The following is a 24,678-nucleotide window of genomic DNA, read 5'->3' as shown; positions in this document are numbered from 1 at the left end:
CATTCTATCTAGCCACAATGGTCAGCATTTAGACATGAAATTATGCGTGCAAAGACACAAACTTTGACGTGATAACTGGCACTGAAGCTTTGATTCTTTGTTTATCTGCTATAAACCGGTCTGTATTTCAAGGCAGGATTTGACAAAATCTCAGGCATGTAAACCGCTAACTCAAGTGTGCAATGGCTAGCTATAAGTACATTTATTCAATTTTCTCCAGTGACTTACATAGATTTATCTAACAGCTTATCGAAAAATCTCGTGGGCCAGATGAATTTTCATGGAAACTCATTCAATCGTTAATGCTAAATGGATAAAGCCAACCAACAACATTAGTCCAGTTGGTTTGTTATATAAACAAAACATATCAAACATAGGGAATTCTCGTCCATAATTGTGAAAAAGCCATCCTATACATCATCCTAAAAACATCCTATACACAGCAACCGCTGTTTACCGATTTTAATGGTTATTATGCTTTACAAACAACTTTAATACTTTGGCTTAACCTGAGACTGTAAACTAACCCAGTGTTTTATTCTTGCATAATGAAGAACTTTATAAGTGTTCCAACGAAAATAGCCTAGGTCTCACAGTAGCCAATGAAAGGCTTGAGTAACGCAGTTATCTCTGCCATGCTTTAAAGGATTAGTCTTTAAATATTTTGTTAAGGAAAGGAAATTTCACATTGACAAAAAATTGTTTTATTTTAAGACCATAGTAGCCTAGTAGATCTTGTCAAACAAAATCTTAAAATTACTTGTAATGTCCATCATTTGCATCATTTCGAATTTGTTGGTTAATTTTGTGCTGAAGTACCATCGCGGTAATTTGGACAGATTGATAATTAATTACACCTTTCCACATATTTTTGTTTATTTTTATAGCAATTTTTAGACCGCAACACAGTTTTTGGTTATGTTTTGTAAAGTCTGTGTGCTAAATGCCACTTAAGATGAATTACAGTCGATTTAAGATTTCCCAACAAATTGTCACAAGGCATAAATCTGGGAAATTCCCCTTGATTCAGCAAACCGACAGCTCACAGCTTGGCAAAAAACAACGCAAATCAAAAAGATCTGACCAGTCAGGGATTTCAATTTTGCTTATGTTACTTCCCCTGTTTATTTCATTTTATAAAACATCAAATTTTCTCATAAACAGAAAACGTTTGCGTTGTGGGAAAGGTAAATCATAACTATTTATCGTAGCAAAAATTTTCAATACAAAATTTTTGTTTGTTCTGCTTTTTACAAACGTGACAAAAAAATTTTGAAATGTTCAACTTGTAACGTATCGGAAAGTTTTAATACGGTTGAAGTCGCAGTTGTATCTTTAGTAACTCCGATAAATCATGACTCTGGAAGGGCCGTTCTCGCCCCAGCTTCACAGGCGGCTACAATACTAAACTGGTGCTTTCATGTGACTCAAATCAAAACGTCGTTTATTGGGCGATGCAAAAGTGTGCGTTCTGTAGAAACCCGGGTTCTTTTATAGAATCTGCGAGTACGAAAAGTGCGCGTACTCCAAACAAGACACTGTTTACAGCTGTTACGTAATTGGTTACACAGCAAAACTCACTTGACTTGCATATCACGTTTAGAAATATTTTGGTGGATACAATTATGTTTGTTTTTTCACGGGCATTTCATTCCAGACAGCTTAAGCTAGACTAAGTAACTTAGGAAAGCACCGAGTCTGATGTCACGTTCATTGAAGGCAATTAGCGATAATTAAAAACACCGATAATCATATCATGGAAGGTAAGATTTAGATTAATAATTTGAACTAAACTTTTGCCCGTTTCTGCTGTTGCACAGCGCAACCAAGATGCACAGTAAATTTTCTGCTACCTTCGGCCATTTTACAAATTTGTTGCAATGCCTTTGCAGCATCTGAACTTGTCAGCCTCATCCAATTATGGGGAATACAAACTCGTAGTTTTCATCAATGAACTGGACAAGTTTGCCAATTCCCTTTTTTATACAAGCTGACACGATGATAGCCATCATGTCAAACTTGGAATAGGCTGTGGGGCTTTTTACCTGCATTAAAAAAACGAAAAACTTCTTAAATGGTTCAAATTTCATGCAAGCAAAGTATCGTGACTCTCGCAAACAATCAACGTGAGCATCTTTTTCCAGTCCAGTGACCGTACTGTAGTTTCTCTAATGGACCGAACTTGTCAGTGGGGATTTTTTCCATGATCATAAAAGCCATGAGAAAATCTAAATGGCCCATTCTGATCTCCTCCCCGGGATTGTCTTCCCAAACTCAATGTTTGCAGTTACTGTATCGACAAAAATTAAAGTTATCTAAAAGAAGCAATCAATTTATTTCAGTTTAACATTTACTTACCTTACATCTCTAAGGAGTCTTTTACCTAATCTACCTCTTCTTTAAGTACCAAGTAGGGCAAACTATCCCAGGGTTTAAATGCTACATGTGGGCAGCAGTTGCAGTCATCTTTTAAGTAATTCTTTTCTGCTTTTCTTCTTCAGCTTAACCTGGAGGAGCGCATTGTTTAGGTCAAATGCAATGGACGCTGTAGAAAAAATGAGGAAATATGTTAGTGAGTGAGTGATTAAAGTGAGCATTTGAGTGAGAGATCAGGGTTGAAAGCTTTTTTTTCGTTCAATAATTTCTAAAATACAAGTACAATAAAAAGATTTGCTTTCACTTTTATACAAATACATGTAGATTTACTTTTTATTTATTTATATATATTTTATGTAATATAAATTAATATGACGTCCTAACCTTTATTTGTTTCTCCTTGTGCTCCTCAATATTGACGAATTGCAGACTTTCACACCAAAAATCGCATTTTATTCTTTTGAAGGTGATTGCTTACTGGCGTGATTCAGTTGAGGGTTTTTCCCTCGGTTGGTGTCAGTGAGGAACATTTCGCAGTCTCTCAAAACCATTTCTCAATCAAAGGGATTGTTTTGACTCTATGCAAAGTAACAACTGCAGTAATCCTTGCACGAGTTGTATCTACTACACATCTACTGTAGTTTGTATTCAGATAAACTCACGATTGAAACAGTTTTCTGGCGGCGGTCTCTGAACTTTATAATAACCTCTACTTATTGACAGTCATTTGTGTGAGGAGTTTCAAAAGAAAACAAAGTTTCACATAAAAACAAGCTAAACCAACAGAAAAAATGAAAGACAAAAGCAACAATGTGCATTTCCGTGCGTTGTAAAGTGGACCTGTGACGTAACAATGAACGATATCAAGTAAAATATGCGAATAAGAATACAGGTTTCTACCTTACAAACACTGCGGTCGCCAGGTTGTTGATTTTAGCGATGTGGAACTGGATTTGCATAAAGCTGCTACTGCAGGTGCGAGCATAATTCATTTCAAGCCTTGAAGAAGTAATTACATAAATCGCTCTTATAACCAGGGTTGCCATACCGTCCTTATTTCTAAGATTTGTCCTTATTTTGAAGGTCCTTGTCTTAGAAAATGTTTTTTTCCTTTTTTCTAAGAAATGTCCTTATTTTCACTTGCGTCCTTATTTTCGTCTTATTTTTAGGGCAGAGGTTCGTATTTTGGGCATTTTGACACCTTTAGTATACCATTTTGTACCAAAGAGATACAAAATTTAAAAACATGCAGATAGTGTCTCGTTTTTTTGTTTGTTTTTTTGTTAGGAACATTGGTTGCTTTCTCCTGTTGTGCATTTTTGAAGGTGATATTCGTCTTTCGTTTCCTAGTCGTGCTTATTTTTGAGTTGAGACCGATGGCAACCCTGCTTATAACTGATGAATATTAACTTCTGTTGTCCACAGAATGTTTGTTATCAAATTATCTTCTCAACTCGCAAGTACTCAGAGCATAAACAGCGACAAATATGCAGTAATATACAGAAGAAATATTGTAACCGCACGCATTAAGCAAATTTTGTAGCCATTTTTTCGCTCTTTGGTCTGTTAAAAGAACAAATAAAAAAGTGTGCGATTCCTGGAACTTACATAAACGCAATCTCAGTAATTGAGGTTTGAGCGATGAGGAATCATCACTATGTTTCCAGGGTGCATTAAAAAAATCAGTGTCTCCAAGAAAAAAAAAAAAAGAAGACACTTATTCAAGCTTCGATTTGTACTGTAATGTCTTAAAAACGATGTTTTTTAAAAGTCGGGAAACTCAAATTCTTTCTCGATTCTCTCCAGCACACAACAGCTGCTTCCTTGCACACCTCCACACCGAAACTTTGCTTCTGCACACCTAAGATCTCGGCGAAAACTACCATACTCTGCAGACCGGGTTGCAAATGCTAGCTTAAATAAGCTCGACTTAAATAAGCCTTAAAGTGGGAACCAAGCCACTTAATAGTCTAAATTTACCCCTTACGTGAGATGAAAATGTTATACAATTTTGAAGGTGTCACTAATTCACTGGAAAGAATTATACGTTCAAAGATATTTTTCACAGTTTCTTGTTAACTTAAATTAAATTTTTTAACATAGTAGCCTAAATTTATCTTCTAATCTAAATCCAATAAAACCGTAAATAGCTAAAATCAACTTCTTACATTGCCTTTATCTTAACCTAACAACCTACCTTGAACTACAGGCTGCGTTACTTACGACAAAATAGTCAATCTGAATTTTGAAATACGACTTTGCATTTTTTTTCCTTTTTTTTCTTGGAAAACATTTTTCTTTTTCTTTCACTTTGTTGAAAAACTAAATTGCTACTGCGAAATGAAATACTGTAAAATTCTCTCCGCCACGTTCTCCGTTTACAATATTGTTGCCAACAATATATATGTGTTCTGTGCTTTTGTTAAGTGTTTTTGGTCACTTCCCGTCAGAGGCGCCGCATGTGCACCGCCCCCAAGTTACAAGTTACAGCTAGAGTAGCCAGCATTTAACAATTCCTATTTGAAAATTCCTATGTTTGTAATAGCAAATTCTAATTCGGTTGTCATACCAAAAGAGACAGTCAAATTCAGGAACGCGTAGCGAATTTCGTGAAAAACTATTTAGGTTCTGTACCGTTCGCATCCAGGCCTTCCAACCGTTTTACAATTTTCAAAATTGTGCACAAACGAAGACAGGAGATCCATTAGAAAAGCCCCTGCAATACGATTATGACGTCAGGGTTTGTGGAACAGTTATCTCTGCAAATTCCTAGTTATAAGAAGTAAAAAACGTCTCACTGTAGACTTGACATTACTTGGTACAATTTGAGGCATAAATATGATTACCAGACGTCATTCTGTAAGATTTTCATGACAATTGATTTTTCCTCACAGGCAATGTTGTGATGCCTCAAGTGGAATTCCGACTATTCCCATAAAAGTAATGGAAAAGGATTTCATTCTCAAGGACTCGTGACGTAACAATAAACGCTATTGATGATTGATGCTATGAATGCTAATGAGTTTTTATTATAAAACAGATGCCTTTACATGCATGGGTACTGTATTAAATTGGTTAAGTATAACTTTTGACATTTTTAAAGTGCTGAACTACAGTTGACGTGTATGATGTCCAGGTGTAAATTTTCATTTTATTAATAAGGTCGATGCTAAATTATTAGAAAAATCACAATCATACGGTTCATAAAACTAACAACCCACACAGAATCGAAAAAATTAAACTAAAGAAAATAAGGCCACGTTATTCAAACAACTAATAACAGGTAAACGTTTGAGATAGTAATAAGGATTAACAAAAGGAAAATGAAATAATCTTCTGAAATAATGAAAATTATAATAAGGGTTAAAAACGAAAACTAAATAGTCTTCGTATTAAAATGGAAATATTCGATCAATGTCAACAAGAAATGAGCTCATATTTAAATCAATTTCATTTTTGAGACAACCAAGGTAGAGGGCCATTGTATAGATAAAAATACAAAGATATACTGAAATAAAATTTATAAATTGAAACGACAGACGATAAGAGCAGGAAATACATTTAATTGAAAACAAGTATTCGTTTGTACAAAGTAAATAGTTTAAGGTGAGGAATTTGATCAAAACTTTTCAGCTGACGGAAACGACGTAAAAGAATTCCCAAGCACAAAACATCAAATTTAAAAATGATCGTTTTTATGAAGTCATATTCAAATGCCAGACGATTACTGATTGAAATTAGCAAATAAAACAACGAAGATAAAAGATATTTCGACGAATCACGAATTAAATTAAATTCGTAAATAAAATGTCAAACATATCCGGATGTGGAAATCAAAATGTAACAAAACTTCAGATAGAAAGAACGCAAAGACCAGATCGTTCTCTGTCCATGTTGGTCGATACTTGCCATTTTTTGGTGGCTGGATCATAGAACTCAATTGTTTTGGCACCATATCTATAAAATATATAAAGTAAACACTTAAACACAAAATATTTGCAAATGATAGATGAGTCCATCAAAAAAATATCTGCACCACGTTGTATGTAAGTTAATTATTGGAAAGCATGGTATCCAAGATATATTAACCATAATAAATAAACTACGTAATCCACTTCGCAATAGACGATTACACAACAATGAGGTCCAGACATAACGAAAACCTGGTCCCTCGCCACCAGCTGCAACAGAAGTTCAGGTCAATTACTGTGACAATTTACCGTATTCCGTTCTTAATCAGTATCTCATGTTACAATTTCTGTATAATTCAAACGTTTGACATAAACGCAAAACAATCGTATAAGCCTTATATTATAAGGGTATGACGTAAAACAACCTTACAAGGGAAACCACACACGATCTCATCGGGTCAAAAACGATTTTTATCGCGTAATTTGAAATATTTTGGGGTTGAGATTAAGTTAGGAACCAACTTGGTTATAAGCTACTGCAGCAAATCTTCTGCCGAATCATAGCAGACTGCCTAACCACTCACAATCAGACAGTCACAAGCTACGTCTGCAAGGTAAAAACCCTTTCGCTTGTTATGTGAAGATTGAATTTGGCAAGGTAAGATGTTGTAATTCTTTTGCTCTATGATATCATAATGACCAAAAAAAAAATTAACACCATTGGCTTTATGACTAATTAAAACATGTCCTAGGCCTGCAATTGCCACTATAAAGCTATGGCTCCACAAGTAGCAATAAAAAATTATCACTACATTTTTCGGTAAAGATTTAAAATTTTGTGTTGGTACTTGATGGTCTACAGTATTTCCTTAAACGCATTTTAAACCCACACTAAACCCAATTTTGTACTGGTACTGGTACTGGTACGTACTGATCGCTGACAATTTTTCAAATTAATACCGGAAGTGATAAAATGTCCACTGAAAATTATCACTGAGTTACAATTTAAAATTGTTAGTGATGGAGCAGCTGGTGATGACGTAAATTGTCAAATTTAGCGATATTTATAGTAATAATTTCGGTAACAATTTATCAAAATTAATTTTCCCAGTGATAATTTTAGTGAGTGGCAAGTTCCGCTTCTCTTTAAACTGTTTTGAGATAGTGAGCCAATCTCCAGCTGATGCAGGTCTATTTGCATAAGTAAGGGCTAGAACGTTGTAAAAGACCTTGCAAATCTCCTCAATGATTGTGGATATAGTTTGACGGCCAATTCTATACTGCAAGCTCAAAGACTTGTTAGACCCACCAGCAGCTAGATGACGAAATGTCAGAGAAAGTCTTTGTTCAGGTGGAATAGGTTTTCTGTAGTTTGTAACCTGTTTTGTTATTTGAGGGGCAATCAAGCAAAGAAAGTGCTTCAAACGACTAGAGGTCATTCTCGTATACCCAAAGTACATTTCTCTATCTCTAATAGCGAGTTGTTCAATAAGCTTGTAGCTGCTGATATCTTTTTCTTAAATGCGTTTGTAACCCACACTCTGTGCTTTCTTTGTCTGTATGTAAGAGCAAAGGCTATTATCGCTAAACATTCTTCCTCGCTGCTTGAAGAACTGTCACTCTCCATGTCTCTAACTACGAATGATCTATTCTGTATGCTGGAGTGCTGTTGCAAATTTTTATAAAATCAATCTCATTATGAGCTAACAATTGACAATTTACTTATCACTTTATGTGATAATTATTTCAGTGATGATATTTTACCTCAAAATATCACTGTTGGAGCCGCATTTAAAAACACAGGTAATTGAGCGGCTCCACCAGTTGTAATTTACATTAGAAAACTTGTTATTAAGAAAATTGTCACTGTTCGAGTCATAGCTTAACTGGGTAAATTAATGAAATGAAATGTTTTTAATTGATTTCCCAAAACTCATCATGACTTTCACCTTCATCTGGTCTAGTGGTTCAAGGACCGTTGGTAGGCAATCACAGCATCAGACATTAAGCTCTTAATAAAGGTAAATTTATATTATAATATATAAACTAAATGATATAAAATTAAAATAATGTGGTTATGTATAATATTTATGTATACATATAATTACTCACCCTCCAAACACCCATATAAGGCCATCCACCACACAAGCTGATCCACCATGTCTTTTCTCATTCACAGATGGAACATCAATCCAAGCTTTCGTGTCCAGGTTGTATTTTTCAACAGAAGAGAGACTATTTGAACCGTCCTTTCCACCTGATTTAATTGATTTAAAAAACATGAAAAGTCATAAATATTATAAAAAATTTGATAGATATTTGCACTTGCAGTAAGACTCACCTTTCGCGTATATTTCGTTGTTTAATACAACAGCAGTTAATCCAGATCTGCGAGTTTTCATCGGTGGAATATTTTCCCACTTTCCGTTTCGTGGATCATAACGTTCTGCTGTCTTTGTTGCATTGTTATTATCATTCCATCCCCCAAGCGCATAAAGCAAACCTTTCAATATTAACCATGAATCAATCAAACACGTCACTTTTCACATTACCAGCAAAATATTTATTTTAAGAAGGCCTTTTTAGCTTTTTCTTGATTAGCCTTGATTGATTGATTAGCCTTGTGTCTTTCAAAGAAAGAAATAGACTGGAACCCACGTAAAATAATATTCTAAACAGCAAAGTCTTTTCCCAAGAATGTCAATTCATAGAACAACGACCTATTACGCAGAAATGAGTTCCCGCAATGTGATATCAAGGCTGCTGGGTCAGGGCAACTTATTTAAATCTTTTGAAGATACTATCTCAAGTAAGCCTATGCTTGAATTGCCCGTTTCCACAGATATCAATCAATTCATTGGCATTTTGTGATATTTGCCTAAATTGTCTCAACCCGTTTGCAAGCTCGTCAACCCACGTCACCAAACAGACCCGAAACTTGCTTTCATATTTTTACTTTTTAAACCAGAGAAAAATAGTGTTTGCAATTCGTGACGAAATTTCAACACCCTGTTTCCGGGTTTAAGTGACAAACCCGTTATTTTGGGATTTTGAAAAAACAGATGTTTTTGTGAAAACTAACTCATTATTAAGATAAAATCAACATTATTGTAATACAGTAGGATTTGCGCAATTCGTTTCCGTTTAATTCTTCATATTTTTGTCGATCCCAGCAGAATTATGAATATTTTCATGTTTCTAGTTAATGTAATTCGACTTTACGTAATTCGATTAGTTCGACAATTTTCTTTTACAAGAAACGTTTTGGTTGTCAGATTTTGAAATGAACTTTGCGTAAACCTCAGCATAAATACCCAACGATCAATGTGTGAGCTTGTATAGTAAGTGCATTTTGAATTTTTAGTTGATGTTTTTCTTATGTTGTGTGTGAGCCCTGGAGAGAATGCACTGTGTGCCCGTGTGTTATTACTTGTTTGCATATTTTGCAATTCATAATTTATAGTCTACCTGATCATGCGAGCTCAAGATTGCGAAAGCTCGTGTTAAGTAAATAAAAGGTCTGAAGCAAGTTATATTCTGCTTGTTAATCAAGTTTACAAAATTTCTTTACTTTCCTGCTTATGACTCAATGCAAACTAATACCCAGGTTGCCAGTAAAAATATTGCGCAAACTAACTATTGTGATGAAATAATCGCATAATACAAAACAATAAAATGCGTAAATAGAATATAGCGACGTCATTTTGTTTGAAAATTGTGAACACCAAAGTTTTCCTGGATTCTTCGAAAAGCCGGATGTTTACATTTTAAAACCCAGGTTTTGAGTCGTAGAAAAGGTCAGAAAAACCAGGGTTTCGGGTTCGAGGAAACCCGGTTTGGAAACACTACAGAGAAGTGCGCTCATGAAACGAGTTGAACTCGTTTAAAAGCGCCAAGAAGTAAAAGGTGTTATTGCCACCAAACTATTTCATGGTGATGATGAACGCCAAGTAGCTATGTTTAGTTAAACTTTTAGGAGTATATCTATGTGTCTGGATTCCTCTGAGGACCATGTGCTCGTAAGAACGCATATCAAGGAGTTACAACAAAGACATGAACACGAATGAGAATTAGAAAACAGCAACGATGTGCAACTTATTGTGTTTTAAAGTGGACCTGTGACGTAACAATAAACGATATCAAGTTAAATATGCGAATAAGAACGCGAGTATCTGCTTCACGTATACTGCGGTTCCCTATCAGGTGCAGGGTATGATTTTGTCAATGTGGAAACGAACGATTGGTGATTGACATCTCTCAATTTACTTCGACAACTTTGACAAAAGTTTACTTCACACATCAAAATAATAAACTCACCTCGTGCACTGACCAACGCATGAGAGTACCGCTTTTTACTCATGTTTCTTATCGAAGACCATTTCTTCTTGACAGGATTGTAACTTTCACATGATGATAGAGGACAACCAGTGCCATTAGAACCACCAGCACAGTAAACAAGACCTACAAGACATAATCATGTGTATATTTATAGAAGATTTTTGTTATATCTTTCTGTGACTTCATAGTTATTGGATCAACAAAGTCTAAACGGAGCTTATTGTGACGAGCTGTGTTTTTTGTTTCAAACACTTTGTTGTTTACTTCACAACGAGTGGTTAAAGCACAGACTCGCAAGATGCGAGCTGGGTTCGACACTCGATGGCGCTATCCTATCATGGTAATCTCCTTGGGCAAAGTATTTAAGTAAGCTTGCTCCTGTTCAGTGGTCCTGGTGAACAATTCCAAATACAGGCAAAATCAAACAAATTTTAAAATGGAATAAAAACACAAATCAATCAGAAAATGTAAAAAGACAAGCAAGTTATTCTAACTAAAATGTATAACACAAAAACCTAAATACGTCCTCAAGTAATTGCTAAATCTGCCTTGCAAGTGTGATGTCATAAACGGGGAAGAGACTAATGCTGGGCGTAAATTTAAAATGGCGTTCACTGTTTCATCGGAAACAATCGTATGTTAGAAGTTACTTTTAAAGTTTTCTGCTAATCTAACTTAAATGTATAAAATAGAAACCTAAGTCTATCCTCAAGTAATTTCTAAATAACTATGATTTTCATTCTCTTAACCAGATTTGGTCAAAGTAGAATCCAAATGATTTCAAGAATAGAGATAGAAAATTTAGAGTTTCGAATCTAAACGTTTCATATCTAGTGAGTTAAAACAATGTTAACAAAATGCAATTTAATTCAACTAAAACAATTTTAAGTCCTGAATAACCAGCCCTCAGCAACAGATTTGTTAACTTTGTTGTTTAAAAGCCCCAAAAGTTTTAAACATATATAAGCTCACTTATGTAAGCCCAAAAAGCAGCAGTGGGCTTATACGCCGCACCTATTTCTACCGTTCAACATTCTTACATACTGCAGTGCTTCGAATGAATAAACGCAAGTTTGGCAATATTTGCCCAAGCCATTTAGTGACAATTGTCGTAACTAAAATGTGTTTTTTCTAGACATCAACTTTGTTATTCGCAATCGTTTAAAAACTGTAAATGTTCTGAACAATCAGCATATGTCTTTCTATACTTCTTGTTTCTACACTGTAAAATTATGACGCAAAATTATGTTTACTTAATGATACACTTACAACATGTCTTCTCAACATAAGGTTGGGAGTTGTGACTTGAACGTGGAATAAATAAAAATAAATGATGCTTACTACAGTTTTGGTTCTTGAATTCATTCTACGAACATGTTTTTTGGTTGCATGGACGGCCTCGAAGTTCTATGGTAAATGTTTTTGTTTTTAAACAAGCTTTAGCTTTAGTTGTTTGGCTATCCCTACTTTTAACCTTGTACTTCTCAACCTTTTCTAAATTTAGACGTGAAACATCTTAGCAACCCACCTTACCACAATAATAGTTTGAACCACTGCGTTTAACATTTTTTAAGTAAATTAATACCATTGCTTATAATTCTTATCACAAATTGCATGAAAACACAAATCTAGTCGTTACGATCACATGTAGCATAAAACTTTTCGTTTTCTAACTGCAATTTTGAGACGCCGTGTATTATTAAGCAATTTGTAGTCGCCAAATATTTTCAAAACGTCACATAATATCCTTGATTATCTGGGCTTGTTTAATTCAAGAACTTTTGTGCTTGGTTTGTTGGTATTTTAATTTCTCATTCGTTTTATTTTCTGTCAAATATTGTGAAAAAAAAAGTTTGTGATGACGCAGGGAACTAGGTAGTTGCAAACGTAACAGTAACAACTACCAAGCCACTAAAACGGCTGGAAAACAACCAAAATGTGCGATATGGCAATACATAAGACAACAAAGATAAAAGTGTCTTGTCAGCAGCAGCAGTCACATGTTTTGTAAACTGTATCGTGTCTTTGACAACATGCTATTATTTCTTTGCAGTATTTCCCACAAATTACTTCGGTTTTTAGTTGGCAAGTGTCCAACGATTACTGCGTGTGACACTTTCAATTGTTACGTAATGATTAAACTACAAAAGAAAGAAATTAAGGTAAAGCAAATGCCGTCACATTTCAATTTTACGTAACGTATATTTTGCTTCAAGCTAAAATAATCGTTAAAATAATTCTAACCCATGAAACACGACTTCCAAATCATGCGCTATCGTGGTACATCTACATCATACAGGGTCGCTCAATGCAGCGATTGAGAAGCACTGTCCTAACTTAACCGCCTATCTTTAACAACGGGATGTGTGATCTACAGTACTTGTGGCAAAATATTTATTCCTATTTCAAAATTGCATAACCTAATGTTAATTACAGAATTACGATTATGAACTAAAACCTATGATTATGAAAACAAACATATCGATGCACTCGTCTGGTCCTTATTACTTGAAAACGCAACGTTGCTGGATTCTGCTGCATCAACCACCAATGTTAAATCGAACGATGTAGTTACAACTACGCTGATGTTAGTGTCGAAAACCTAAAGTGTCAGCCCTGCGTGGTCTAACAGTCATCACGACTACCTTTACTGTCTGTAACTGGCATGATAATTACATATTTCAGTTAAATTTTGTAAAACTACGCCAAGCAGATTAAGGGTGGATGGTGGCTAACGGAATGAAGTTGCGCCATTATGACGCAAATAAGAAGATTTATAATAAATATAGTCTGCATAGATATTAGCACTTGTATTATTATGCCATGATAATAACTTACCATTCAATAAAGTTGAATCAAATAAACATCGCTTTTCTCTCATAGAAGGCAATTTGCTAACCCACTTTGCATTCTCGTCATTCAAGTCCAACATCTCAACAGAGTTGTAGTAAGGACCACCCAATCCTTTAGCACCACCCATCAATAAAATTTGTTGATTGTAATTTACAGCAGATAGCCTTATCCGAGCAATGTTTGTATCCTGTATGATGAATCATCATTGTTTAAATTCAACATCAACTGAAGTGAATTCACTAAGAATATCAATTAAATACTGGATATGGTGTTATTAATGGAGATCGCCTGGCCAGACATAGGTAGAAAAACTATCTGCAGATAACAATACAATATGAATAAATCATGGCCTATGGACATGGTCAATAAAGTTATGTGGTTGAGAGGATTGTACAGTGGCACATAACAACACAGGTATTAACTTTCTGCAGGCGACAACTCATAACAATCGATTCGATCACGAAACAACAATCTACGGCATTCCACGACCGCAAGGAATGTTTTCGAACTTCATCTGTTCATCTCTTGAATAAAAGTTTATCTTATTTTTTAGTTATGAGAGAAAATCTGCCCGAGCCAATTGTTACTGACGAAAAGAATGGTAATATTTTGTGGAGTCACTCTGAGTCATGACCACACGAGAAAACAAATTATGCTTTCAACTCATTTTCAAAAGTCACAATACTGTGGCAATAATCAATATGTGTATGACATCATAAAATCATTGCTTATTTCAAATCAATTCATTTCAAAGGGAAACAAACCAGCATTCATTCGACACACTCACAAGCAATTAAAATTTTCATTGAAAGAGCCACCTAGTACAACTATATCCAACCCGAAAGTTATGTGCGGCCCTGGTGTTGGTATCCTTCTATTAATTGTGAAGTGTATTTGTATGAAATATGTATGAAAGTGTGCCGTTGATTGGTATTTCATTCCTGTACAAATTGTTTGAGCGTCATAACGTCCGTTAATTTGCGTGTTATTAGTACTGTGTTTTTATGGTTAGAAGTGTAAGTTATTTAATGTTGGCAAGGTGCCACACTAATTGAACTAGTGACATAATTTTTGGACCCATTAAGCTATTTCGATTGGACATAGGTGACCTAGTAATAAATGAAAGGGTGACCATAATAAAATAGCGAAATCATGTTTTGATGCAGCGATAGAATCAAACACGCAACAAAACGTAAAGTTTAAAGTGGAAATGGCTGAGTGGCATGTGGGGGTCAATGGATCTACTGCAAACAGCAACTTGGGTTTGCCTCCACACAGTCGTTTCACTTGGACCTTTGCTTTTAAATTCGACAATTCTCGCCACTTTTCAAAGTTTTTAATCAGTTGTGAAATTGACTTGCTTTGACTACAATCGCAAATAACACTGGCCAACAAAAAAATTTTGGCATGGAAGGTAAGAACGGCTTTAGAGTATATCAGGGGCGCTGAGCTCGAAAATGCCATTAGTTTTTGCAAACTAGCGCTAGTTTTTAAGATATTGGCGAATTTCGATATTTTTGGTACCTTTTAAATTTGAAATTAGGTTTAATTTTATCTTAAGGAACAGCCTATATTAAATGTTGTTGTAAGTCTATGTGCACTAAAACCACAAGAATGAGCTAAAGCTAAAGACACAATGAGATTAGCTAAATGAAGAAGTGCTGCATAAATCTATTCGTTTCCATATATTCAACACAAAATATGCCCCATTTATTCGTATTTTCATCAGATTCTCCTAACATATTGCAATTTGTGAGACTAAGCTTCCAATACCACATTAAAACTTGCTTGAAGTGAACAATAAATAGCAGTAATTTGGTAATAACAAACCAAGTATGCCTAAGCATACGCAAGAAAGACGACAATTTGTAAAAACAGACGAAATGAACAAGCAATTAATTTTTTTCCTTTACCACGGAGTATTCAAAGCAAAACACTTTATGAAGAAATATTTCCATCTCAGGATGTGCATTAGTGAAGTTCTAAGATGCACTCTAGTTAATTTACTCAAATTAGCTTAAAGTCATCTGCAGGAAAGTCCTCTTGTACGACTTTCTCTTTAGTCTTGTTGTGGACAGCTTCGCATTAGGCAACAGCAGTAATCTGCCATCATGTGAGCATCCCATCTACCTTGATATCTCTCTTCCATTAACTTGATATCTTGGTGAAACCTTTCACCTTGTTCCTCACTCATATTTCCGAGGTTTTCAGGGAAGCGATCCAAGTAACTGAATAGATAGTGAATTTTTATGCTCATCCTTGATCAAAGAGCTTGAAAGTTCGTAAGCTTCACTTCTACGAGATCCACATAACTTTTGTGTTTCCAAGAAATCCTTTTACAACTGCAACGAAAGAGTGCCAGGCTGTCTTCTCAACTTCAGTCCTATGTGATTGAAAAACTTGATCTTAAATTAATTTTTGTATTTGCGGCCCATCAAAAATTCCTGCTTTCAGCTTTTTAATACTAAGACCAGGAAATACTTTGCACATGTAATCAAAACAAGCACCATCTTGTAAGGCCTTGACAAATTGTTTCATCATCCCCAATTTGATGTGCAATGGTGGTAAAATGATGCAAAGGTTCATTTACAACGTTTTTATCTCCGTGCACAAGCTGTTCACATATGGGCCAATCTTTTTTAATCTAGTGTTGATAAGTGGCCAGACTATCCCAGTAACAAATAAAGCAGGGATGCTTGGTGTAGCCGCCTTGTTGTCCTAAGAGAAAGCTGACCATTTTCAAATCAACGCATATCTCCCAGTTATGCTCAGTATAAGAAAGTTTCTTCAAGACCATCTTTACACTTTAGTAGTGTTCCTTTAAAACGACTGAGTGGCCAATTGAAACACAGGAAAACTAGTTTCCGTTGTGAAGTAGCACACATTTCAAATTTTTCTTGGAGCTGCCAATGAATAACCTCCATTCTTCTGGTTTATATTCAAGTAGACCCATAGATGAAAGAAGTCCATCGATGTTTTTACAGTACACAAAATTAACTTCTTAGAGAAAAATTGCATTAACATTGTCCCGGTAAAACGTTATTTTTGTTTCCGAATCAAGAATGTTATGCTATGTGTTTGTGTTAAGGCTTATGTTAGTGCTTGATGGGAGATGATATGAAATAACCTAAGGTCTTATTTACCTCCCAAGCGAGGAATTTGTGCCAGACAACTCAACATTTGGGCAAAACTAAATGGCTGCTTCACATGGCTTCAGTTATTGTTAACCTATGTTCCTCACTAGCATACATTGCTAACTTTTCATGGTATATGTAGGAAGAAGCAATATCTCAAAAACTAGAGCCAATTCAGCAAAAGTAATGGCATTTTCGGACTCAGCGCCCCTGATATACCCCTAAATCGATCTAACATATCATGCCTTTTAAAAAAAAAATTTTTTTGTTGGCCTGTGTAATTGAGACAACATTTATTTCACACTTCATTAATTCATCCTTGGAATACCAATTTATTTTAATTTAATGTCTTATTGGGGACGTCTGTCTGTGCAAAGAGTTTTGAAAAAAGACGCGGCCTATTCTAAGGTTAGAATTGGTCATGACCAAACAGATGAACATTGTTGGCTTTTAACTTGTTTGTGAATGCTGCGGCAAAAGGACGTATGTCTGTGACAGTATGAAGACTTCGCTTGTTGTAAACCAAAGCATTTAAAACGCAAACATACCGGCATGTCACTCCACTGTTTTGTCTTGGTGTTGAACTTGACAATACTTCGTCGACAAACCTCACCACCAATGACAAGTATCTCATCAGACTGACCTGGAAAAGAAATTACAGCAAAAACTGAAAGATCATTAACTCGGCTGTCACCAAGACAAGAACTCGAATTTGATTGACTCGAAGTCCTGTGTAAGATAGGTGTCTTTTTACTTCTTGTCATTATCAGTGTCAAAGACGCGGTCAATATGTGCTCAATAGTGACGTAATAGCATTGATTGTGACCAAATCGTGTAACCACGGTTGGAGTTTTCATTGATTAAAATATCTCCTTGTAGTTTCCACCTTTGCAGCATTAGTGCGTTTAACACAGACGTCGATACGAAAATGAATTTGCAGAACATGGAACGGAAAGATAATTTTAATTTAATCATTTTAATGAAAGCGATATTTACGTCAAATCAAGTGTTCTTTATTGCGTCATCAACATAACGCTTGACAAGAAGGGGGTAGATTAAAAAGCACAATTCCTTTTATTAAACAATCTGTTAAACAACAACCAGCATCTGTGTAGTGGTTGAAGTTGAAAGGAAGCCGAAATAATTCAATTTAAATCAAGGAAAAAGCAAAGAAAACTTTGATAGAAATGTTTTTAATGAAAACTAATGCAGCCTAGACAAGCAATCTGCATGAACCCGTTTTCGAAAAAAATCTGGAGTAGCTTAGTCGTTTTTTGTCGAACTTTGTTATCTTGGTGGAAAAGTTTGGTACTTGATGACTTAGACTTTACTCTCTGGCGTCAGCAATTAAGATGTAGGGCAAATATTCACCTTTGACATAAGATATCAATGAAATTTATTCACAAGTGATAAAGGGTTTTGTTTGTATTTGTTGGTGAATCAGTTTGAGTTATTTATTTTTTAACAAAAGTATTAATTTAAAAATGTAGTCACCAGGTTTAAAATAACTTATTACCGGAAGCTTCTGCAATTGTCATTTTATGAAGTTTAGTTTCCACTTTTCTTGTCATTTCGATACCAGCAATGGATTCTGAAACAAAACAAAAAAGAAAACAAATCTTAACCAAAGCAGTTAAAGAATATTTCCAAGCATATACTCATTGAAGTAGTCATCCACTCATCATCAAATAATAGTATATAGTTATTAGGTACAGACAGATGTTAAGACAGATGATGACAGATGACAGATGTTCTACTCATCATAAAAAAGCAATATACAGTTTTCTTTATAAATGAATTGTTGAAATGCTTGACAAACAAAATTTGGCAGATATTATGTGTTAGAAAGGCGATAAAAGGAAAATGTTTCTTTGAACATGCGTGTGTGCCGTTTCGCAGCCTGTCTCCATCTGTGACTGTATCTCAAGTCTGTCCGTCGAACTATTTTGCTTCTGCATACACTGTCTAGATTTTTTGCGAACAATAAATAACAGAAATAACGAAATTGAAGCTAAGTAGTTCAAAATTAAGAACCGATCTTTTTTGTCCGGATGAGAAGTAAAATTCAGACTTTCAGCGATTCAGTGCAAATTCTGATATAACTCCTGTCGCTTTCATTTCAATTATTACGTCATCGGCGAATCCTTAATAATAATTACATCACGTTAATTTTTTTGTCTACCATTCTGTCTACTGTGACGTGCAGGAACGGAAATATTCTCAAACTTGAACTTTTACATAATCAATGTATATTAGACGATTAATTGTTTGTTTAATTGTTTTAATTATTCGATGTAAACTTGAAATACATGAGTTTTGAGTTTTAGTTATAAACAGAAGTATTAATTTAAAAATGTAGTCACCAGGTTAAAAAATAATTTATTACCGGAAGCTTTTGCGATTTTCATTTTATGAAGTTTAGTTTCCACTTTTCTTGTCATTTCGATACCAGCAATGGATTCTGAAACAAAACAGAAAAGGAAACAAATCCTAACCAAAGTAGTTGATGTATATTTTCAAGCATACACTGATTGAAGTAGTCATCCTGTCATCATCAAATAATAGTATCCAAATGCACAAATATTATTATTCTGCTATTATCAACATCTACCGACCAAGATTATTATCAACTCAAACCAGATTTGTAAGTCGGACTGGAATTCTCAGGTTAGGTTCGGGCTTAAGTTTGAAACCAATTTCGGGCCAGATTCAAACTTGAATTCATATTCACACTTTGCACATTTACGTCGTAATTTCACTTTCTCTACAGTGCTGAGAACCAAAGTCATCTTTTGACGTCACACTTTGACTTTTATCCTTTTCTAAGTTGAGTTTGCTCACTGCGGGAGGTTTTTAACATTCTGCCCGCATGCACATTCGTGTACTTAGAAAATAATAAAAGTCAATGTGTGGCATCAAAAGATGACTTTAGCTCGTTTAGTAAAATTAACTTTCGGGCCTAATTGAGGCTTCAAATAAATTTTCGGATTCGGGCCAACTTTGAGTTAACAATATAAGGCCCGTTTACAACTATCACTTAATAACTTAAAATTAAATTAATAAATTTACAATAAGCTGCAATTTTGAATTGACCAAATATCTAAAAAACAAGAGTTAAGAATGAAGGATAAACTCACCTATCTCATGAAGAAGTTGGTTGAAAATGTCATCAAAAGATCCTTTGCTGAAGTCGTAGTAGAGCAAGCCTGCTGTCATCATGCCTAAGAACATCATCACGCAGTTATACAAGTTTTATGGAATAAAACAAGACAATTATTTCAAAATTCTTATTCTGAGTATTTAAGTTTTATCTCGATCTTTTTACATTATTTCAGGGATGTGACAAGTACGAGCCCGAACCAGGTTTAAGCGTTTCCTGCTTCAAGAAACTACCTCATTATGCGCGAGTGTGTATACAATGTAACTTACTACTAATTTGTGTTCCCAAAATATCAATCTCACATTTTGTGTTTGTCAAATGCTAAAGCAAATGTGAAGCAAGCATCAAACTTGAGATAAATGTGACGAATGATAACGCACTGACAAAGTTTAAAGTTGAAATTTCGGCTTGCCACGAGTCAAAAATTGTTTACGTTTCCACAACCTAATTACTAAGTTTTAATTTTTTACCAATTTTGGGGTTTGGTTCGTATCCTTTCTTGACACGAATTGGGATAATTTTCTTCTTCAGGTCTTTTGCGTAGTTCGCTTCACTCTGGCAATTAGCACTTCTCTCGTAGTTGGAAGAAGTGAACATCAGAACCACGTGAGCGTTGTCAACAGCTCGACCCATCATTTCGTACATATCTCCTTTCATCTGTTCCTTGTCGATCCAAACCTGGTACCCAGCATCAGACAAACGATCATTGATCTAGAATAAACCACGTCGTGTTGATGAAGCAACAATTCATGAATGAAAGGAAGTTCTTTACACAGTGATGAAAAGACATTGAAAAAAGATTTGCCCAGTTCGTATTTTACACCAGTATGTAAACTTCGTTTTGGCTATGTTCGGTATTAAAGTCACGTTATGTTGTCAGCGAAGCATGCGACGTGAAATGCGTAAGAACTCGCGCGTTATCTGTGGCGCGTGTAACCAAAGTAATGCAGTTCCTATTTACTGCTGGTCCATAGTTTCAAATTTTACTTAAAATTCAAAAAATGAAATGTTATTAGAATTACTCGTGTAACGCGCCGCAGATTCCACGTAAACTTTTACGTAATTCACGTCACATACCACGCTGACCACGTAACGTGACCTCATGTCGAGCAAAGCCAATGAGCAGGATACAAAGCACTGTAAAACCAAAATCCATGCAACCTTTTTCAAATATTTTTGTCTTTACTATGTACACAATTTTCTAAGCTACCGACCTGAGCGAAATATTTACAGGTCGATGCCTAGAACGCTTGCAATTTAAAAAAGATTCAAAGTGGGTCGACATTTACTATTGTAAAGTATCAGCGATCAAAAATATTTTGCCTTCAAAAACAAAATGGCATTCAGTGCAAACACATCAGCAGAAGGTTCGCTTAGTTTTATTTCACGCAAAACATTCTTGTTATAAAGTAAACTTTAATTATGCTTATTGCTTATTGACCACACAAAACATTCCATTCAAACTTGATCTAGATACCTTAGATATACCCGTTGATTTTATATTGTGACGTAACACTGTAATGGGCGCCATTTACGTCGTAATAAGCAATGCTTTTGTATTTTTTGGCACTGATTTATCTGAAACTTGTTCTTTGATTTAAGACAAATTTGTTTTTGGATTTACCCCCACTTAAATAAGCTGGGTCTAAGCTTAAGCTAATAATAAGGTTAATAATTAGGCTAATAATTAGGTCTAATAATTAGGTCTAATAAGCTTTTTGGATTTGCCTTTCACTTAGATATCACTGGGTAACTGGGCAATGATAATAATCAAATGTATAAATAAAGAAAAACGATTCCACGCAGATGATTAAATAAATATGGCTCCCACTCAAGGAAGATTCATCGAGCAACAGTTGATATAAAGTTTCAATACATCGCAACATAACTTGTCACAACCCACCTTATGCGCCAACTCCTTCGAGTCACTCCAGTTGTAGCTGATCATGATGTGCTTGCTTGGGCTGGAAGTCTACAAAGACAAGACTTCTACTAAAAAGAAAATGAAATTTTAACGCTATTCCCAATGACAACCCAATGCTTATGCAGGGAGATTTTTTAATTTTTGCTTACTTGGGTTGAAGGTTCGTCTACGTCACGAACTAACTGAGAAAAACAAACGTAAAAGTTTGTGATATGATGTTGTATAGAAGATAGGAAGGTTATTAAACAACGAAATCCTCTTAATAATATGCAAACCAAGAGGGTTTTACCGCATTTCTCACCAAGCGAAGAAGATTAATCGAAACCATTTACTAAAGATCTTAATGACCTTAACAATTCATTTAAATCTTAACCGACCAAATGATTCACATAAGGACAAGAGGTGACGTATTCATACATCACAACGAATTGACTTGTAAGGAAAATGTGGAACTTTTCAATAAACAAAAAAAAATGTCGACAAATTAAAAACTTAACAAGTTGAACCGATGCCGAATTGAACCGGACACACAGACACAATAACAGGAAATCTTTTATAAAGGACAATCCATCTACCTCGCTATGATCTGATGCCTGGTGTTCAAATCAAATTCAGGAAATAAACTTAAAAAATCTCTGTTTTAAACCCGATTGCCATTTGCTTAGAAGCACCAAATTTTTTGTGTGCTGTGCTCGACATTTCTTGAAAACATCAGCATCAGTTAAAAAACATTGTTAAAGTTGCCAAAAATTTAAAAATAATGGTCATAAATAGTACAGTAATAATAAACAATAAAAATCAAGCAAATAAATCAACAAGTGACAAACAATTAATTAAAAGTTAAATTTATTTAGAAGTAACTAAATTCACACCCATGTTCACAATTTCGTCAATACAAATTTCGCGAAGACCCATCAATCTTCGTGACATCATCAAATTAATTAATCCTACGCACTATGACAATGTTAATCACGTCATTATTTCACTTACGTTTGGTGATGTCATGTTGTTGCGATGACGTAGTCAATTTAACAATTGAGCAGGAAAAAACTGATATTTAAATCCAGGCTATAAATTTCTAAAACGTACGAGACAAACAAACAAATAGTTCAACTTGAAATAGTTTGATGTTTGAAATATTTACGAGAAAACTTACATCCGGAGACAACCTACAGCCTCAACAGCTGATTACAACAGGCCGTGATAAAGAATAGAACATATTTCATTTACAAAAGCTGCCTTCGTCACGCCATTGTCGTCCCTAGATGAAGTAATACCTTTGTCGCAGGTGTATGGTGTTAGTGGTGTGGTGTGATGGTATTGGTAAGGTTAGTGGTGTGATGGTGTTGGTTGGTTGGTGGTATTGGTGAGGTTAGTGGTGTGATGGTTAGGTCAGGTGTGTTATGTTTAGTGAAGTACGATGTAACCGATAATACCACAGTACAAAGAGTCTATTGAAAGTCTGACAATGCTTTGACCGACTAGATACTGTACAAAGAATATACCCCATAAAAGACAACAAGAAATCATGAAACGTCTTTACTTGAGCATACGCATAGTGAAGTTCGTAGAGTTCGTAGCGAGACGTGGTCACTAATGTGGGGTAGGCTTGCTACTGGATCACATGTTTCGGGATCGCCAAGGGCGGTTCGATGTAAGAGTTAGACTTTGGAGCAATCTGACTTCAGCCTAAATATATTATTTTGTAACTTCGCACATACAGTACTAGGCTGACATCAAACAATTGTTTGTCTCCCAACTGTGAATGAAAAGACAACAGCCGAGCACAAAGTTGTTCCCGCCGTAAGGTATTTTTCACGGCAACTATAACGTCGCTTCTCTTTTGCGTAGATCGTCACATCCGTGTGATGACATAATTGTTGGTGCAATCTTTTGGTGGCGTAACGTCAACCCCACAAGGTCAATGCATAAATAGCGTAAACATCGCACATCGCGGTCATGGCGGAAAATAGTTTAACTTTGTGGCCGGAACTGTAGATCTCAAAACATACAAACAATTTCACTTATAAATGCGATTGTTTGGTTTGTATTTGGTCTCTAAATGTTTTATGGGTTTTTGAAATTGTCTCAGTGCAAAGTGATACCAGTTCGCTTTTTTAATCGCAGTTTCCATACAAGACTCTTTCACTCCCACCTTCCTCTGCTCTCGTTTATTTTTCCTTTTTTTCTTTCATTCTTTTTCTTTCTCTTCGCGCGCCGTCAATTTTTTTGGCTTTCACTGACGGCGGATCTTTTGCTCTAACGCTGGCGAAGGAGCGAATATCATTACGCTACTGACGTAACTATCAGCTTAAGCTTTTCTGACGTGACGTCACAAAATCATGTCATAATAAAAGAAACGCCCAAACAAAGCTTGCAAGAGCAGTCAATTACCCTTTAGTTTTATCTCTTGACAGTTGTAACTTGGCAGTGATACGGTTTAGCAGGGAAGCGAATGTGGAATAGAATCGACTCCATTTATTGAAATAAGAACTAGTTGTGGCGGAAAATAATTAATTAGGGTTTTAAAACTGACGTGGCGTAAAATATCGACTCTAATGTTTTCGGAGTAAATCTCCCTGTGCTTAAATGCAAGTTTCCCATACAGGACACAGGTCTATGGTCAGCCTAAGTGAGCGCCATAAAAATTGCCTAACAACTGGTTTGGTATGATCTGGTATTATTTACCCTCGAACTGTTTATAACACTAAAAAGAGTTATACATTTTTGTGATTTTTCTTAGTTTTGTTGAAAACATTGAGACTAACCTCCCTTGACTTTTGGCAACGAGATCTAGGCTAGAACTCCCTACAGTCTTAGTTTAGACAGAAACCTTGTCCTACAATTTCTACAACAACTACCTCAACTTTATAGCAAGTTTTAAACTTGAAACTTTACGACAAATATTCCATAAAAACAAAATTACCAACAGACTGCAAATTTACAACTTAACCTGGACCTGCAACTAGGTATCGTCAAAAC

The 24,678-nt window shown here is 35.3% G+C and overlaps 2 protein-coding genes across 2 annotated transcripts in view; one reads left to right on the top strand and one right to left on the bottom strand.

The window, feature by feature from the left end:
• LOC143459601 (uncharacterized) overlaps positions 1-24,678 on the top strand; it is a 218,744-nt gene that overhangs the window by 46,808 nt on the left and 147,258 nt on the right. The gene's annotated exons all lie outside the window — the stretch shown is intronic.
• Positions 5,508-22,776, bottom strand: LOC143458716 (uncharacterized). Its single transcript, XM_076955565.1, has 12 exons — positions 22,687-22,776; positions 21,676-21,744; positions 20,243-20,483; positions 19,750-19,833; positions 18,999-19,073; positions 18,129-18,203; positions 17,161-17,255; positions 13,464-13,665; positions 10,605-10,748; positions 8,629-8,790; positions 8,400-8,544; positions 5,508-6,333 (listed from the first exon to the last, which is right to left on the bottom strand). Exons 1-12 carry the CDS (start codon positions 22,699-22,701, stop codon positions 6,228-6,230), a joined length of 1,413 nt encoding a protein of 470 aa, XP_076811680.1. The 5' UTR covers positions 22,702-22,776; the 3' UTR covers positions 5,508-6,227.

Source organism: Clavelina lepadiformis, chromosome 5, assembly GCF_947623445.1.
Source record: "Clavelina lepadiformis chromosome 5, kaClaLepa1.1, whole genome shotgun sequence".
Lineage (NCBI taxonomy): Eukaryota > Metazoa > Chordata > Ascidiacea > Aplousobranchia > Clavelinidae > Clavelina > Clavelina lepadiformis.
This window is presented reverse-complemented; position numbering and strand designations above follow the sequence as displayed.

Coding starts and splice junctions, on each gene's coding strand:
- LOC143458716 (XM_076955565.1), bottom strand. Junction 8,791..10,604: donor TGCGTTGGTCAGTGCACGAG/GTGAGTTTATTA, acceptor TAATATTGAAAG/GTTTGCTTTATGCGCTTGGG. Junction 6,334..8,399: donor CTTATATGGGTGTTTGGAGG/GTGAGTAATTAT, acceptor TATATTTTATAG/ATATGGTGCCAAAACAATTG.